The sequence below is a fragment of the Uranotaenia lowii genome, chromosome 2 (assembly GCF_029784155.1).
Source record: "Uranotaenia lowii strain MFRU-FL chromosome 2, ASM2978415v1, whole genome shotgun sequence".
NCBI lineage: Eukaryota > Metazoa > Arthropoda > Insecta > Diptera > Culicidae > Uranotaenia > Uranotaenia lowii.
Genome location: NC_073692.1, coordinates 299,220,508 through 299,238,298, shown reverse-complemented (window position 1 = coordinate 299,238,298; position 17,791 = coordinate 299,220,508). Strand labels below are relative to the sequence as shown.

Below are 17,791 nucleotides of genomic sequence, written 5' to 3'. Positions count from 1 at the left end.
TTTGCATAGCCACGGAATTTATTGATTTATATAACGTTTGCAAAAACATTTCATGAAATTATTAGAAGCTCTAACAAGCGCAATCTATCTGCCATGTTTGAATACTTTTTAATGGATTCATATTTTTTATTTTGAATTGGTTATAACTTTTTTCATAAAATACTTAGCGGCTTGTCATGCTAGCAAATAATTAAGCTTAAGAATAGTCACAACCAACATTCTAAGACCGAAAATCAAAGAACTTCATTTCAAGCTAATTTTAATTTTCATGACGATTTAATAAGCAAAAATTTCTTCTTCCATTCAAAATTGAAAAGCGTTGTGCCAATTCAAGAATCAACCAAATCATCTCAAATTTTACACAGATGCTTGGTGACCCAAAAGGCTTCGAAAAAACATATGGAAGCAAAAAGTCATTCTTTTACTGCGACCTAGTGCACAAGCTTATCGTAGACCAAAGATAAAAGATTCTAAACTATTTTGAGGTTTAAGTTTATTTTATTTTATTTAAATTGAATTTCCGAAAAAAATGATTGGGGTTTTCAATGATTCATTTTACTCGAAACTCTTTTTTTATTTTTAATAAAATTACTATACACTTCGCACTCCTCGGATGTTCCGAAAACGCCTTCCCGATGTTGCAGTGGCATTTTCTATCGCCCGGCCGTTGGTTCTATTTTGAAACTGCCAGTGGAGTACAATTTTTCGCTTGATGTTGGAAAACACGGAATTAAAACCTGCAGCAAACACAACACTTTTTCACGAGCACTGATGAGTTTGTTCACGGTAATGGCATTTTTTAGCAAAATCCCATTTTCAGCATAAACCTTTCAAATCTCTGCTTTTCCTGCCGCTCTGTCTTTATTTAAAAAAGCTGGAACAATTCGAACACATTCTTAGCAACAACCATTCCAATACGTGCTTTTCCTACTGCTTTGTTTTTGTTTATCAGAGCCGGAACAATCCAAAAAAAAACTTCTTAGCAACATCCATTCCAATCTGTGCTTTTCCTGCCACTCTGTCTTTGTTTACCAGAGTCGAAACAAACCAAAAAACATTCTTAGCAACAGCCATTTCAATCTATGATTTTTCAGTTGCTCTACCTTTGTTTACCAGGCACGAAACACATAAAAAGTAGCAGCAGTCTTGAAAATACGACTCCCTGAGCCAATCTGTCTCTTTACCGGTGGTCGAATCAAAAACTATTTTTTCGTAGCAGTAGCAGAAGAATAAAAAATCTGCGCTTCCTCAGCTAATCTGTCTTTTCACCGGTGGCCAAATCATAAACAAACAATCGTAACAGCAGCCTTATAAATTAGCGCTCCTTTCGCCAATCCGTCTTTTTACCGGTGGCCGAATCATTTACAAAAAATCGTAGCAGCAGCCTTGAAATTCTGCGCTCCTTAGACTTATTCTACCAACTACGCTATTATCGTGATTTTACGATCAGGTATCAGGTATCAGAATGGGGGTAGGCTTAATAGCGGCACGTTATCCAAACATACGGGAAAATTGTGCCTAGCCTTTTTTTATCCAAGATTTCATCATTTACCTGAGAAACCTGAAAAACCTATAAAAGGAAGAAATAAAATTCAATCTATTTAAGATGGCATAAAGCCTTTCCACTAGGGATTATTAGCATTAAAGCTCTTTTCTACATTCGGTAAGGAATGATAGAATGTTTTTTAAGTTTAATTTCTTAAACTCAGATTCGCTTAAAGCGTAAGATCCCAGAGTACGAAAACGTAGTCTGGCAAATGAGGGACAGTTACAAATAAGATGGAAGGGATCTTCCACATCTGATTCATAACTACCTCATACTGGAGATTCAGCACGCTGAATGTTGTGCATGTGATAGTTAAGTTTACAATGACCGGAGAGTGCTCTGATCAAGATGCTGCAATGAGATTTATTTAAAGTTAATAAGTAACTCGATATGATTGGAGATGGTTTTTCTAAAAATAATTTAGTTTGACGACAAGTGTCCAACTCTTCCCAGTATCGTTCATGCTGGTTAGAGGACCAAGTTTGAATTTGGTTTCTGAACCAACATGGCGATATTGGGACAGCCGGCTCTGGTCCGTAAAATTCCTTTTCCGACCCAGCTCTAGCGAGTTCGTCGGCGCATTCGTTTCCAAAAATTCCCTTATGTCCGGGTACCCATAGAAGGTTTAATCCATTGCCTTCAGCAAGTTCTTCGATTACTTTCCGGCATGCGATTACCAGTTTTGATCTAGAACTGGAAGCACTGAGTGATTTGATAGCTGCTTGGCTATCTGAACATAAGTAAATTGTTCTGAACATAATCTTCTTTTGAAGTGCAATTTGCACTCCATGCATAATAGCATATAGCTCAGCCTGAAAGACTGTACAATATTTTCCTAGAGGTTGAGCATATTCTATGTTCAACTCGTGACAGTAAATTCCTGCACCTGCACGGCCGTTTGATAATGAACCGTCAGTATAGAATACAATATGAGAGGACATTTGGTCCTCTACGAAACCTGATAACCATTCTTGAGGAGAAGGAAATTTGACTTTAAACCCCATGTAGGGAAAACTACTCGAGAGTGTTAAATCGTTTGGCGCTAGATTAAACTTGTTTAATCTAACTAATTCAGGCCACACATTTGTATGACTCGATGATCTTTCGATATTTCCTGACAGCCAGAGACCAACTGCCTGTAGACGAAAAGCACATGAGAAGGCTTCCTGTTTTAGGAACAAGTGTAGAGGTTTGATAGAAAACAGAGCCTCTAGTGCTGCAGTAAGAGTTGTAGTGAACGATCCGGACATCCCCAAAAGACACATTCTTTGAAGGTGATTTAGTTTAGTCCGAACTGTTGCAACTTCTCCTTTCTGCCACCACACTAGACACCCATAGGCCAGAATTGGTCTTACTATTGTGGAGTAAATCCAGTGAATATGTTTGGGTTTGAGTCCCCAGTTTTTTCCGATCGCACGTCGGCATTGTCCGAAGGCCATGCATGCTTTTTTGATTCTGAATTCGATGTGATCAGACCAGTTTAATTTGGAGTCAAGAATGACACCCAAATATTTAACTTGATTAGACACGGTGATTTCGGAACCATAAAACAGCAGAGGGCGCACCCCGCGGGTGATACGTTTTTTAGTAAATAAAACAATATTAGTTTTTAGAGGATTAACTGAAAGTTCTACATGAGAACACCATCGTTCAACAGAGCGCAGAGCTTGTTGCATTATATCAAATAATGTGCTTATGCACAAACCTCTTACCAGCAGAAGATAATCATCTGCGAATCCATAGGTTGGTATTCCACGGTCATTGAGTTTTCTCAACAAGCCGTCTGCAACTAGGTTCCACAAAAGAGGTGATAGTACACCTTCCTGTGGGCAACCACGTGTGCTAACTTTTGTTATTGAAGCCTGTCTTAAAGACGAATGAAGATTCCTGTTACTTAGCATTGCGCTAATCCAGTTAGTTATAACACTAGGCACTCCATGAAGTAGTGCCGCATCCATTATTGATGTAAACGAGACATTATCAAATGCTCCTTCTATGTCTAGAAATGCTCCTAGACATGATTCTTTCTGTGAAAAACTATTTTCAATATTATGTACTACGTTGTGCAGAAGAGTTAATGTTGATTTTCCTGTTTGGTATGCATGTTGTGTCGCATTAAGCGGATGTTGGACAAGGCATTCTTGCCTGATATGATGATCAATTAAACGTTCAAGTGCTTTTATTAGAAATGAACTTAGACTAATAGGACGAAAGCTTTTGGCTTCGTCGTATGATGATCGTCCCCCTTTAGGGATGAATTTCACGGCTATCTGCCGCCAAAGTTTAGGAATATATCCATGAGCAATACTGCTTATCATTATTTTTCTTAATATGTGTTTGAAATGATCGAAACCTTTTTGAAGCAAAACTGGAAATAAACCGTCACTACCAGGAGATTTGTATTGAGCAAAACCATCGATTGCCCATTTGATCGATTCTGTAGTAACTATTTTCCGAGCAAAATGCAAGGAATCTAGACTTCCAAAAAAGAACTCAGGCTCTATCGATGAATCTTGATCAACACATCCTGGAAAGTGAGTATTGAATAGACAACTTAATGTTTCTTCGTCGTTTGATGTATAATTACCACTAGTCACGTACGAATTACCACGAGCCAATTAATACGAATTGGACGATATTCGACACCTTATTCGTACATACTGAAAGAATACAAGAGAGCGTAAGTTTTCGCTCTCATCGCATGCAAACCGTTGCCAGCGACAATATTTGCTGCTTCTCCCATTGGACAATTCTCTCCAAATAGACGATCTCTGATTTTTAGCAATCTGGTTGCACTGCTTGTCTCAGAGAGAACAACAAAGATGTTTTCTCACTAGAAGCCCGCGCGGGAGAACAAATTGAGCGAAAACGTCTTCAAAATCTGCAAACATGGCGGACTTTTATCATGTACGACTTATACCGACTTCAATTAAACGTTCTTACGATCTTTTACTTATTCGGTAGGAATTGCGATTCGCAGTAACATTGTTAACGTCTATCATTTCTAATGAGATTTTATGTTTGATGTGCTGAATAAAAAACTGACTGATTTCGTTATGTTAGTTTCGCCGAGTGTTGCGAAAATACGAAACGTGTGCCATAGAAATTTATTTTATTTCTTTTTTCTTCAGTGTTGCTTTTTGAGCAAATCACTTAAAAAAATGGTTCAAAATGAGGCCGCTTAAAAAGATCGTTATACAAACGAATCCAACTTATCTGAAATCAATGATGTTCTTATCATCTTACTCAAAGCACCTCACTTGATATATTCATTTATTTTGACGAATGTAAAATACCGTGTTGAATAATAAACTGTAGCTTTTCTCGTTGACCTCAAAACTGCATCCTACCTTCATAACAGTGCTTTTGTAAATGATTTTATGGGTATTGCAAGTTATTTTTTTCAATTTTCGCTAAAAAATTACGATGAAATTACGAAGGCTAACTTTTCACCGTTAATCTTATTCGAAAAACTTGAGTTTTGAACTCAAGTAAAAGTTGTTCTAGATTACCCGATGATTTTTGTTTCGAATAGGGCATTAGATAGAAGAGAGTAATCTTCATCAGTTGTTCTGACTCTGACAAAAGTGTAGAAACTACATTTTTGACTCTAATGTTTGTGATTGCGGGTGAGTTATTCTACAAATTTTGTTTTCTTAGGCAAGACGTAATTTTGAAAAAGTGATTTTTGTACGTTTGCCAAAATCTAATTTAAGCGGTTGAAAATGTAAATTCTTTAGCAAAAATTTTTATCAAATAGGTAGTAGGTGAAGAAACATTCAAGTAAAATTTAATATTGACACCTTTGACCATTCACTTTTAGTCTACGTTCATTCTAGTAAAACGAGTATCGAGATTGTCGTAACAAATGTATTCGACTATACTGACCTAATAAACTACCAAACTATGTTGAAGTTATTACAGAGTTATCAAAATAAGAATTTATTGAAACACACTATAAATAATTCATCTCATTATTACAAGACAACCATCGCACAGGTTCGCTCCTAATCAACTAGAGCTACATTTGATCCAGAACGAGCTCACAACCTTGATGAGAACTGTGAACGTTTCAGTTTTTATGAATCGAGTAACTGGAATGATTAATGCATTTTTTCTTCTCCCATACACTCGTCATCGAAACTGACAAGCCCACAACACATGATTGAGAACGTGTAAACGATAGTAGTCAATATTGGGCGTTGGCGAATGCGCTAATACAAGCAATTAAAAGCTTTTATTATTGTTGTGATTAAGTTTAAAAAAGTTAACAAAACGTATGATTGTTTGAAAAAAAAAACCAACGCCTAATTTTTATTCTCATTGTTTTTAGTCGTACACACTATTGGAAGAAAAGTCTTATACTCTACTTAATTACATTCGAACATTAAAAAGTTTCACAATTCGTTTAGTTCCAACTTTATTGAGCGATACTGACCAATATAGGTCAACTTCATAGGTCTTTTCAATCGAAAGTAAAAAAAAGGAAGAAGAAGTGTGGGGGAACGAAAAAGTGCAGTAATTTTCTGTTTTTTTTATAGCTCGGCCCCAATTGTCACTGGGCGATTGAGGATGACGCATGGACCAGATGTTGCTCGTAATAAAACAAAATGTGCCGATTGAATCAGTTTTTATTCCGGAAGGCATTGCTCATTTTGGGTGAGCTTAAAATCGTTCGTTGTCAAATTCGTAGAAATTTTTTGATAGTATTGATTGAATGATGTCCGGCATTAATTTCAAAAAAAAATTCAAGTCATTACTTAAGTATAGTTGAGATTGTAAGTTCGAATACATTTGTTTCTACAAGACTTTGACTACTGATAATGTTATCTGAGATTTCAGAACCATATTTTCCATCTATTTAACAAACCATCATAATACCAACTATAACAACAACAACAACATCCAATAACCATTGACTGTGAATAAACAAATTGCCTGAATGTTGGGATAGGGTACCCTGTGTTGCGTGTTTTGCACAAAATTTCGCGTATTACGTAATGATGAACTCACTATCGCGTATCGAAACATCAAAATCAATCGGAAAAGTAAATAATTAGCTTTGTTATTAAAAAAAAGAAAACGCGCGCGTGCGGAAACTGTGCCTGACACTTTGCATTGATTTGAAGTTTTCTGTTTTGTGTCAATACCAACAATAGTGATAATCCACCGAAAAAAATGTTCATTTCAACTTGAGTAACTAATTATGTGCTAGTCTGTCTGAATTTGCAGCGTTTTATCCGTTAAAGTAATTGAGAGAGCGTTCGTTGCTTATTTCATGAAAACATGGCTATTGAACGCAACATTTACCCTAGTAAAATCGGATGAGGTATCTACTAACCAAAACAAATAGTTTCCTCTGTTTCATTGCCTTCATCGAATGTACTCCATCAAAAATGCACTCACATCGCTATGAAAAGCGCCTGTAGAGCACCCAACAACTGTGTAAGCTTTCAGCTGTAATCCTCATCATCATAAGTATATTGGAAAGGGCGACTTTGTACTTCGGCGTTTGACAAACGAATGTTATTCTCCACTTTCTAGAACCACTCGGAAGGGTTGCCCCCAAACTGTCATCCACATCCAGGATCCTTACCGTAGATGGCCAGCGCAAATTGACGATAGCACTGTTCTGCTCCGCCCAGGCATTCCCAGTTCCAGTATTTAGGTAATGATAGGTTATGTAAAAAAAAAAATTTGCAAACCCGCCAACCGAGCGCCGGGTACTCTGTCCCAAAAACCTTCGCAATGCACCTGTTAGAGCAGCTAACTGGCATGGCACCTAACGGCTAACGGCTGCTCCTTTGTACATCTATGTAGAACCTTTGGCAAGCATTGCGCCTCGTCTGACATCTGGTGACAAAAGCCGAAATCTGGAGGTCAGAAGCCATGAGAACATTACATTGCTATGCCCGGCGCAATCTTTTCCGGTTCCGGTGTTTAGGTGAGCGTTCAAACCTTGTAATTCTCGTATCCCTCACTAGTTCTTTTAGTTCGCTTCTCTGCTTCTAAAACAAGCAACGCAGTGTACCCTGTTCTTCATGCACCAGCTGAAAGTAGGTCATTCGACAATAGAAACTCGGTACACTTAATTTCTTGTCTATTGTCATGTGTGTTCTTCCTGTTCCTACTGTGGTGCTCGCTCGGTGAAACAAAAGAGCCCGTTGCCAGTGTCGCTCCTCGGCTGACTTCGGGCGATACGTTGCGTGTTCTGCTGGCTCGAACGGCCGACAACTTTACACTGCTTTGTCCGGCGCAGTCGTTTCCGATTCCTGTCTTTAGGTGAGAGATGCTTTCGACTAACCATCATTGTTTGGGTTTTTGGAGCTTTCGTTTTGTGTTATATGAAATAAAATTTTGATAGCAGTATTATAGCTAAGTAAGAGCAATTGCTTTATCTCTGTGTAGCGTGCTGTTTATTCATCTACAAGTTAAATGTGAAAAGTTGTTGATTAACAATTGATACTTTTATGTGTCTTGTCTACACTATCTACAGCATGGGTGGCCAAGATGTTCACCAAAATAGCCTTGAGTTGAATCTAGTGGACAGCAGAAACTGAATTTCACATCATGGATCCGCCTGTGGGTTCTTCAAGTACATTCAAGAATAAAAATGTATGCATATATTTAGAGGTCTTTAGGATTCCAAACCTCATGGCCCGCTGGCCAAATGTTTTTTGACCCCTGAATTTATGCAAACGTTTTCTTTTAAGATGTACAGAAAGATTCTCTCCATGATTCGAAATTTTCATAAAAAAAAATCAATTTCTGCTGTCCCGTTAGCTTCAAAATAATGCAATTTTAGTGAACATCTTGGCCACCCATGGGGCTAGTTAGGGTAGTTAGTAACGACTGTCAGTGTATTAAATAATCTGTATTAGTGCAAAATTGTTATCGTTCAAAAATTGTAATAAAATAAATCCAATGATACCTAAATGTATCAAATCCCGTCAACTTCTCATACCACTGTTAAAAGGTGGAACGACCAAAAATTGCTTAAATTCAAAGTAGCATTAATCCCATGATAGACTTTTTGAAAAAATTTACGTCAAAAAGTGGAGTGCCATGCGGCCAACAACGTCCAATTCGTGCCTAAGACTGAGAACAAGCTCAACAGCGCCAGATAGAACAAACTGGACCATCGTAAAGCGGATTTTTGAAAATTGAATGTTTTTAGATACCTCTTTAACGTTTCCCCTTTCCGTCGCTGTGTCAAATTCTCGAATTCAGGCATCGTTTTCGAGGCGAATCTTGAGGTCTTCTCAACACACATTTTGGCTTAAGAACGACAATATGCTGAACAAAAGCTAAGCGTATTGCTGTTTCAGCTTACTGGCTGAATAGAGACAAATGAAACCATGTTTCATCGTTTGAAGAAGTCTTAGCGCAGCCAATGGAATAAGTTGAAGAATTGCTTCTTTCTTCGTTTTCCTTTTTTGATGCCATTTTTTTTTAAATTTCCTCTTCAGCTTGATTATTAAATAAAGAGTGAAGATTTTCACGAATTGTATTTTTGGTGCCAAAAATTGAAATAAAAATCATTTCTCCTCCTAAAAAGATCATTTCTCCTACATCTAATATATAAAGATGAGTTGGACTATATATGTTTGTTTGTTTGTATGCACCTTATACAAATTCACACCGCTGAACCGATCAGCTTGAAATTTGGTACAGAGATGTAGTTGAACCAGGGTAAGGTTTTAGTAATAGTGCTGAGCCCCTCCCACCTAAGAAAAAGGACCCTCCCATACAACGTTCTATTTTATTCTCACGAACCAAAAGTCATGGCACCCATTTTGGCAACCGATTTTCGTTTCCTTTGGCGGGTTTTTTTTCATCATCATTATGGGCCGAGCATTATCAACGACCATTCAAAGTTCACGTATACTGGAAAGCAAATCAAAGCTTGCTGATCATTGAAAATTTGAAAGGGGGAATTTTGGCGGGTATTTTTATTCCTTCTTCTGTTATAAGCACGTGGTACTGGTAGGAGATATTTAAATGTAATAATGAGCCTACATTTTGGATTGAAAAATACAACTAGCCTGTTAGAAATATATTGAATAGAATTGTAGTGATTTTCAAAGTGCTCCCTACCGCCGCTAGGGTGCTTTGAATGTCTACATAAATATACAGTGAACTTAACAGTGAACAGTGAATTGACTTCTTCAGCTGAATGAACCGATTTTCATAAATTCCAACTATTGTCGAATTTTTAGAATCTCTCATAGAGAAAGAAACAAATAATAAGATTCAGAGTTATAAGTTGAAGGCCTCGATTTCAACGCTTTAATAGCCGTCGGGGAATCTTAACGGGGGATTAGAAAATTGATCGTGTATTATCTGGAAAAACTTTTGGTTCCGTTGGAAACAAATCCATTACATGAAACTTTTATTAATTAAATCTGAGGTTTTCAGTTTTATGCAGTTCTATTTCTTTGGCCAATTTATAACTTTTGAGTCAATTTGTTCAATTGCACCATCCAATTTAGATAAAACTTATAGTAGAACCGTTTAGTATTGCGAATTTAAACAAATGAACTTTAAAATTGATCACATTTCACAAGCATTAATGGAATGAATGTCCAAGAATAGGAACATTGAAATGTAACTCACATATAAAATTAGAATGGTTACTTCGGTTCAGAGGTGGTTTGTTTTCAAAAACTTCAAAAAACTAAATGTGGAATTTTCACATTTAAGACCGAGTACTTATAAAACAGTGTGAAAGTAAAAAGCGAAAAAGTACACAAATAGTTTAAAACATGCAATGTGAGTCTTTAACATGGTTTAACCAGATTCGGATGTTTGTTTAGAAATTTCAAAGTAGATAAAGGTCTAATATACCATTGTACAGGGAGTTCATCCGTCTTGAAAAGTGGAATGATATCCAAAAGAGATTTTTATTAGAGGCAGGATGGGAAAGATATCAAAACAATTTGATCATTTGAAGATAACAAATAAAAGTCCAAATCTTTTCAAGCTTCCTAAAAAATGGTGGATGAAAAAATGTTCATCGTGATGAATAAGCTTTCAAGGGAAATTATTTTGTATGTCTTTTAACTTGAAGCTCATACCTTTAAGTTTTTCTATCATATGAAAACGATAAACACAGTGAATAATCTCAATAAAAAACTGAACAATGGCCAAAGATGCGCAAAATTGCTTATAATAATATAGGTTAATATAAAAATTATAAAAGTCAAACGACTCATTTAGATTTATGTTTTATGTGAACCCGAGCATAGCCGGGTAAAATCAGCTAGTATTTACATAAAATAAAACTCATGTTGAGAGACATTTGGTCGCTTTACAGGGTGTTCAATAAGTTCGAATACACTTTTTAACCGAATGGTGTGGTAAAGCCGTAGCATATACATCTAACTTTTTTTAAGAGTAATTTAGTGCTAAAGTCTGTTTCACATAGAATCTGGTCGCACCTTTTCATTTACTGCAGTGCTTCTAGTTGTCACATCGCGAATCTATTGAGAGTGTTTTGATCCGGATGGTTTATTTACTTAGTGGTGAAAATTTCACCAAGATCGAAGCAGTCAGTCAAAAGTTATCGACGATGGAACGCGAAAGGCGAGAGAAAATTCTGCACACTCACGTAGAGAAACCGACGTGGTCAGGGGTAAAGATCGCGAAATTCCTGAAATATCCAAAATTGTAAATTCGGTGCTGCAACGTTACCGAGAGACCCTTAAGGCAGAAACACAATACAGCGTCGGTCGTCGCGTCACGTCAGCGGTCAACGCTGTCGATAAGTACTAAAACGCGGACGCGACGCACCCGACGATTTTTGCATCACAATTCAGAGTCAAGAGACATCTTAGATGTCTCTTGACGCTGAATCTTAGATGTCTCTTGACGCTGAATTGTGATGCAAAAATCGTCGGGTGCGTCGCGTCCGCGTTTTAGTACTTATCGACAGCGTTGACCGCTGACGTGACGCGACGACCGACGCTGTATTGTGTTTCTGCCTTTACGGTGGATCTAGCAAAACAAACCAGGCGAAAAAGTGGAACATATGACCGGAAGCTGCGAGCAAAGGTAATTCGATCAGTTCACAATAATCCTGGAATCTCCTTGCGTGATTTGGCGAAAAAGTTCAAGACGAACCACAGTACAGCTCGACGAATTTGTTTGTGAGAAGGCTTGCGGTCGTATCATGCAAACAAACACCCCAACAGCACGCTGAAACAAAACCTGGTTGCCAAAACCAAGGCAAGGAAGTTGTACGAGAAAGTGTTGACCAAGTACAACGGATGCATTTTGATGGACGACGAAACTTACGTCAAAATGAATTTTGGACAAATACCCGGTAACAAATTTTACCTTGCGAAGCGTAAAGGGAATGTTGCGGGTAGATTCAAGTTTGTTTTTGCAGATAAATTTGCTCGTAAGTTGATGATTTGGCAAGGGATCTGTAGTTGTGGGAAGAAGACTAAGATTTTCATCACTGTGGACACAATGAATGGAAATGTTTACAAAGAAGAATGTCTCCAGAAGAGGGTTTTGCCATTCATTCGGTTCCACGAAGGTCCGGTGAAGTTCTGACCGGACCTGGCAAGCTGCCACTACAGCCGGGATGTCGTCAAGTGGTATAAGGAGAACAAGATCAATTTTGTTGAAAAAAGTATCAATCCACCAAACTGTCCGGATTTTCGTCCCATCGAGAAATATTGGGCAATAGTTAAGGGCAAACTGAAGAAATGTGGCAGAACCATGAAAAAAACCGCTCAAATGGAAAAGTGGTGGAACAATATGGCGAATGAGATTACCATCAGTACTGTGCAGAAAATTATGAGTGGTATCACAAAAAAAGTAAGAAAATTCATCCGAAAAGCTGACGAATGATTTTTATGTATTTTTTTTCCTTGAAGTGCAATAAAAACCCTACAAAATGACATTTTTACTTTTGTTGTACGTTATTTCTTTGCGGAGAGATGATCTATTTTATCCGACCAGATTCTATGTGAAACAGACTTTATTATCAGACAAACTATTCCTTGTACCGAGGAATTAATTTTCATTAAGTGTTCGTTTTCTATCAGCCTTTTCACACCACAAGTACTGGTACAGGCAAAAAATCCAATTTATTGACCAAACTAGCTGACCCGGTGAGCTTTGCTACACCTTCCAAAAACTATTGAAATTTGTGGTACCTTCATTAATTTCTCACTAAATTTTCGATTCATTTTCAAAATCAATAAAATGTTTTTTGAAAATATAATTGCAACTTTTTTTTTTAATCTGAATTAATTTTTTTTAAATCCGTGTTTGAATAATTTTTATGACTCTGGATTTTTTTGCTTCATAAGTTTATGACTTATGCCAAAATATTTTTTATATGTGGAATCTTCACTGTCCCTTTTGAATGTGGAGAGGGTCTCAAACTAACATAGAAACATATTTTGAAAACAAAATAACGTCACGGGAAACTTATTTTACCTATTCGTTCTGGAATTATTATACAAATTGTGAGAGTGACCCTCTCCCCCATTCCTATAACCCAAGTGGAAGGAAGGCGGGCTCAAAACATCAGAATAACTCTTCTTGAATACAAATACGATCCCATGTCATATATGGCCCCATTCTCGATAAGTTCTCGAGTTATTCAAAGAATTTGTGACCCTCTCTCCTCTTTACATATATCTCCCCTCTAGCAAGAGAAAGGGGTCTTAAACCATCGAAGAAATATTGCCCGTACATAAATATGCTCCCATGCAAATTTCGTTCCATTTTATCGATTAGTTATCGAAATATTATAAAAATTGTATGAGTAACCCTCTTCCCACTTTTTATCGTTCCACTGAATGGAGGAAGGGTAGCCAAACCACCGGAAAAAACATTTCTAGTGCTCGAATACACTCTCATGCCAAATTTGGGGATCAAGTTCAAACATTCCGTGTATTCAAATTCACCCCCATGCCAATTATGTTCCTTTTAGTCGATTGTATATTTGGTTCCATTTGTTAGATAAGTTCTTGGTTCATGCAAAACAATCGAATGTGTGTCCGTCTTCCCTAACTGTATCCCCAATTGAATGAGAAAGAAGTCTAAAATAAGCAAATAACCATTTTACGTATCCAAATGCTTTCCCATGCCAAAGTTGTTTCCGTTTGCTCGATTTGTTCTCGAGTTATGCGAAAAATTGCAAAAAAAAACCTCCCCCCCCCTCCATTCTACTTCCTATCACCCCACTGGAAGGAGGCAATAGTACCAAATATTTACAGAAACATACCTTGTGTTAACAGATTATCACCGCTGGTTTATGATTTTAATTTAATGATTAACGGCATTTCGGTGAAGAATTTTTCTTCACCGGCATTCTAACAGAAAGAATTTTCAAATGAAAGTAATGAAAACTATAGACGAATAGATTAGATTAGGACCCCGATCGGGGTGCGAAAAACACGTGCTTCGATCCATCCAAGTATCATTGTATAGGTCAATGCAAAGTCAGCCTATCGACTTTGCTTCTTCTAGACAATGATACGGTGCGGGACAAATGGTCTTGTGCGGCAAGAAAGTTTTCTCAAATCACGCTCTTGGCTCATTTTCAACACCTTTCATGCTTCCTAATCTAATCAATCCGTCTATAATTTTCATTTCATTCGAAATTGTTCCTGTTACAATGTATACTTCACCGAAATGCCGTTAATCATTAAATTAAAAAAATAAGAAACATTTCTTGAGCTAAAATACCCTCCCAAGCCAAATTTCGTTTCATTTGCTGGGTAAGTTCCCGAGTAATGTAAAAAATTGTAATTGTACCTTCCCTTGAGATTTTTCGACTGAAAGAACGGAGGGTTCTCCAAATATTATAGAAACATTTCTCTTAATCAAATACCTTCCCACACCAAATTTGGTTCTATTTAGTTTTCCAGTAATGTTTAAAATTGCAAAGGAGCCCCCTCCCCATCTTCTATCTCCTCACTGGAAGGAAGCAGGGGTGCCAAATATTCATAGAAATATTTATCGTACCCAAATATTCTTCCAAGCCAAATTTTGGTTCCATTTGATCGAATTGTTTTCAAGTTATGCAATAAAAAAAGGTATGAAAGCCCCCTCCTTCCTTCCTGTAACTCCACTGGAAAGAGGGAGGGGTCTGTGATAATCACAAACCATTTCTCGTATTCCACTACCCTCCCATGTCAAATTTGGTTCCATTAGCTTGATGAGTTCTCTAGTTATGTTAAAAATTGTAAGGTTGGCCCCCTCCCCCTTCTTATCTCCTCACTGGAAGGACGGAGGGGTACCAAATATTCTTTGAAACATTCCTCGTACTCTATTCCCCACCCATGCAAAGTTTGGTTTGATTTACTTGATCGGTTGTCGAGTTCTGAAGACTTTTTACTTTTATATGAGAGTCCCCCTTCCAGGTAGAGGGAGGGGTCCCAAACTATTATAGGGACCTTCCTCGGCCTCCAATACCCTTATATGCCAAGTTTCACGCAAACGGTTCAGTAATTTTCGAGTCTATGAGAACAGACAGACAGACAGACTGACAGAAATTCATGTATATATATACTGCCGTTTCTAAGCAAGATTGTCCCATGTGGAAAAACGTGCAAACGAGAAAAACGCGATTCAAATATCAGCTATATTTCCAATTTTTCTCTCAAACTAAAAATTCACCGACAGTTTTTTCGTAGTGAACAGTTCAAGTTAATTATTTTACAATGTTTTCTTCCAAAAAAAAAACAGTCAATTAGAGCCAAAAATGCTCCGTGTGACACTTTTGCGTAGAATCAGAACGCATGCCGATGCTAGTTCTACGAAAAACTTTCACACGACTATCATTTTTCTATCATTTTAAAAGTTTGCGTGGTTTATTTTTTTCCCAAAAACTCATGCTAAACCGTAATTTGAGAAATACGTTCCTCTTTGTTTATGAAAATGTATAGTTAAGTATGGATCCTGTAAGTAGTGCCTACCGAAAAGTGTTTAGTGAACATTTCTCTGAATAAAACACTCAAGGCTTCTCGCTCCTCATCCGCCCTCTATTTTAGTGTTCTTTTCAGTGAATAACATTAAATTCAACAGTTTAAACTCATATCAAGAGAATTTTTTGAGAAAATTTGCATTTTTCATAGAATTTTCTCTAGTGTGACATTCTTGCGTAGAACTATCAACATAAAGACAACCACCTTGATGAAAATTTCGTATAAGTTCAGAACAAAGTATACTTGTTTGTGTTTTTATATGAAAGTTAACACTAAAAGAGACCGTTTCCAGCAAAAAAGTGAAAAAGACCCAAAAGTCACATGGGACATTCTTGCTTAGAACGGCAGTATATATAGATTAAATGGTTTCCATGTCACCTAATCTGCCTCCTCAGGTCAAATTCTCATGATCATTGATGATGTTTAGTATAAACAAGTACAGAATTCCTAAACTTGCCTCATATAAAATTTCTTTTTTCGTATTATGTGTGAAATGTCGAGAAAGTAGCAACGTACTAGCTGATTTTCATCAAAAAGCTTATCAACGTGATGGAGCATAGCATAATTACACATCATAAATAGCTGAAAACCATCAAATATGTGGTTGTGTAACTTTGCAAAAAAATAGGGTTTTCCAATTTTTTTTTTAAATATTCGATAGTGGAATTAATGCTTCTTAAAAGTTAAGCAATTTTTGCTCGTTCCACCGAAGTTCCACCGGTTAATTGATTGAAAAGAACGGGTTTTTACATTTTTTTACATTTTTCGCTAAACATACTAAATTTCAAATTCAGCTTACCAATCACTAAATGGAATTTTTTTTTTCTAAAGTAGTGATGTCTTTCCTTTTTTTTTTACTTCAACTTTTAAACTTTGATAAAATAACTGATTGTAGCAGAATATTGTCTGAAAGCCGGTAGAAAAACATGAGAGATATGGCGGGTTTCAGGCGGGCTGTCATGAAAAGTGATGACAAAAACTAAAGAAAGGACCTTTCCAACCTATTATTGACTTTAGAGTCTTGAATTAATCAGACTGGTTGACCTATATTCGGTTTTTTTTCTTTCGCATTTGATTATAAGGGGTTACCATTTAGATGCATTAGTTGAACAAAAAATTTTGCAGTGTATGGAGTGAATTCAAAAAAATGCAACACTTCGTTTTGTTGATAGTTTTTAAATGCATGGAGCGAAATTGATAAAATTTTCAGCAAAGCTTCCTAGTAATGTAATGTCTGCATGCGCAAAATTTAGTCTGACAACAGATAATCTGTCCAATGGTTTTTGAGATAGCATTCGATACAGATGCTCACTGACAAAATTTTTTTGGGTAGGATTGAGAAAAATTCAGGAAAGTGCCAATGGATCCATAAACAGCTGAAACACTACTATTCAATCAAAATTCGTATGGTAAATTGTTTGAAGAGACCTAGAGGATCTAGCAGTCAGCTAAAGTTTATAAAAAAGTGAAGATGAATGATTCCATTATGTTGAGTAAAGTTCAAGATTTTATCAAGCGCAATTCGATAATTTAGGTGGAAGAAGTGATAAAAAGATACATTTTTCGGACTGGTTCGTCTATATGACTAACAAACAGGCCTGACTTCATTGATGGCTCCACCGGTAAAATAAACAAAATAATGTGGTCAAATCATGGGTAAATATTTGGACCGCTAGTGGGGAAACATTTTGAAATACTTAGTACTGCACAAAACAAACTCTTAACGGTCACTTGGTTAGTTTCCAGCCATAACCTTTCCGTTGTCAAGTCTCGTCTGTCTTTTCCGGAGATAAACAAGGTGGAAAAAATTAATAAAAATTTGATTTCTAGTTCTTGAGAAGGCTGACGATCTGCGGAAGCTGCAAGTCAGTGAGTGTTTCATAACGATCGACACGATGAATGGCTAAATGTACATAGAAGACTGCCTCCAAATGCCCGTTTTCCCTACAAAACACTCAAATAGTTCCCACAAAGTTGATACTATGTGTTGGTTGGATTTGAAATCGTGCCATCACGCAAAAACTGTGGTGGAGTGATAAAAAGGCAAATCGATTATTTTTATGCCGAAGGAAGGCTATCGACTAATTTTATTTTTTTTTTTTGGGATGAATGACCCCAATGATGTTAAAATCCCAATGATCAAATAAATTTAAAAAAAAGTAAATTTTTCCTTCCTTCGATCAAATGAATCAAATGAATCAGTTAACAGAAAAAGTAATCAAAAAAGTCTTGATTTTGAAAAAAAGTTCCTGCGGGTTAACACTTCAACATACTTTACAACCAAAAAATCAGG

General features: G+C 36.8%; 1 protein-coding gene across 50 annotated transcripts in view; it reads left to right on the top strand.

The window, feature by feature from the left end:
* LOC129745126 (cell adhesion molecule Dscam2) overlaps window positions 1–17,791 on the top strand; it is a 212,790-nt gene that overhangs the window by 70,381 nt on the left and 124,618 nt on the right. For 12 of the 50 annotated variants that reach the window (XM_055737979.1, XM_055737983.1, XM_055737982.1 and 9 more), the window contains exon 6: window positions 7,091–7,214. The exons of 35 other annotated variants lie outside the window; for them this stretch is intronic. In XM_055737979.1, the coding sequence (XP_055593954.1) occupies window positions 7,091–7,214 (124 nt within the window). Of the gene's footprint in view, window positions 1–7,090; window positions 7,215–7,366; window positions 7,491–17,791 lie in introns of all 50 variants that reach the window. 3 more of the 50 variants (XM_055738004.1, XM_055738012.1, XM_055737988.1) reach the window with 1 other exon arrangement.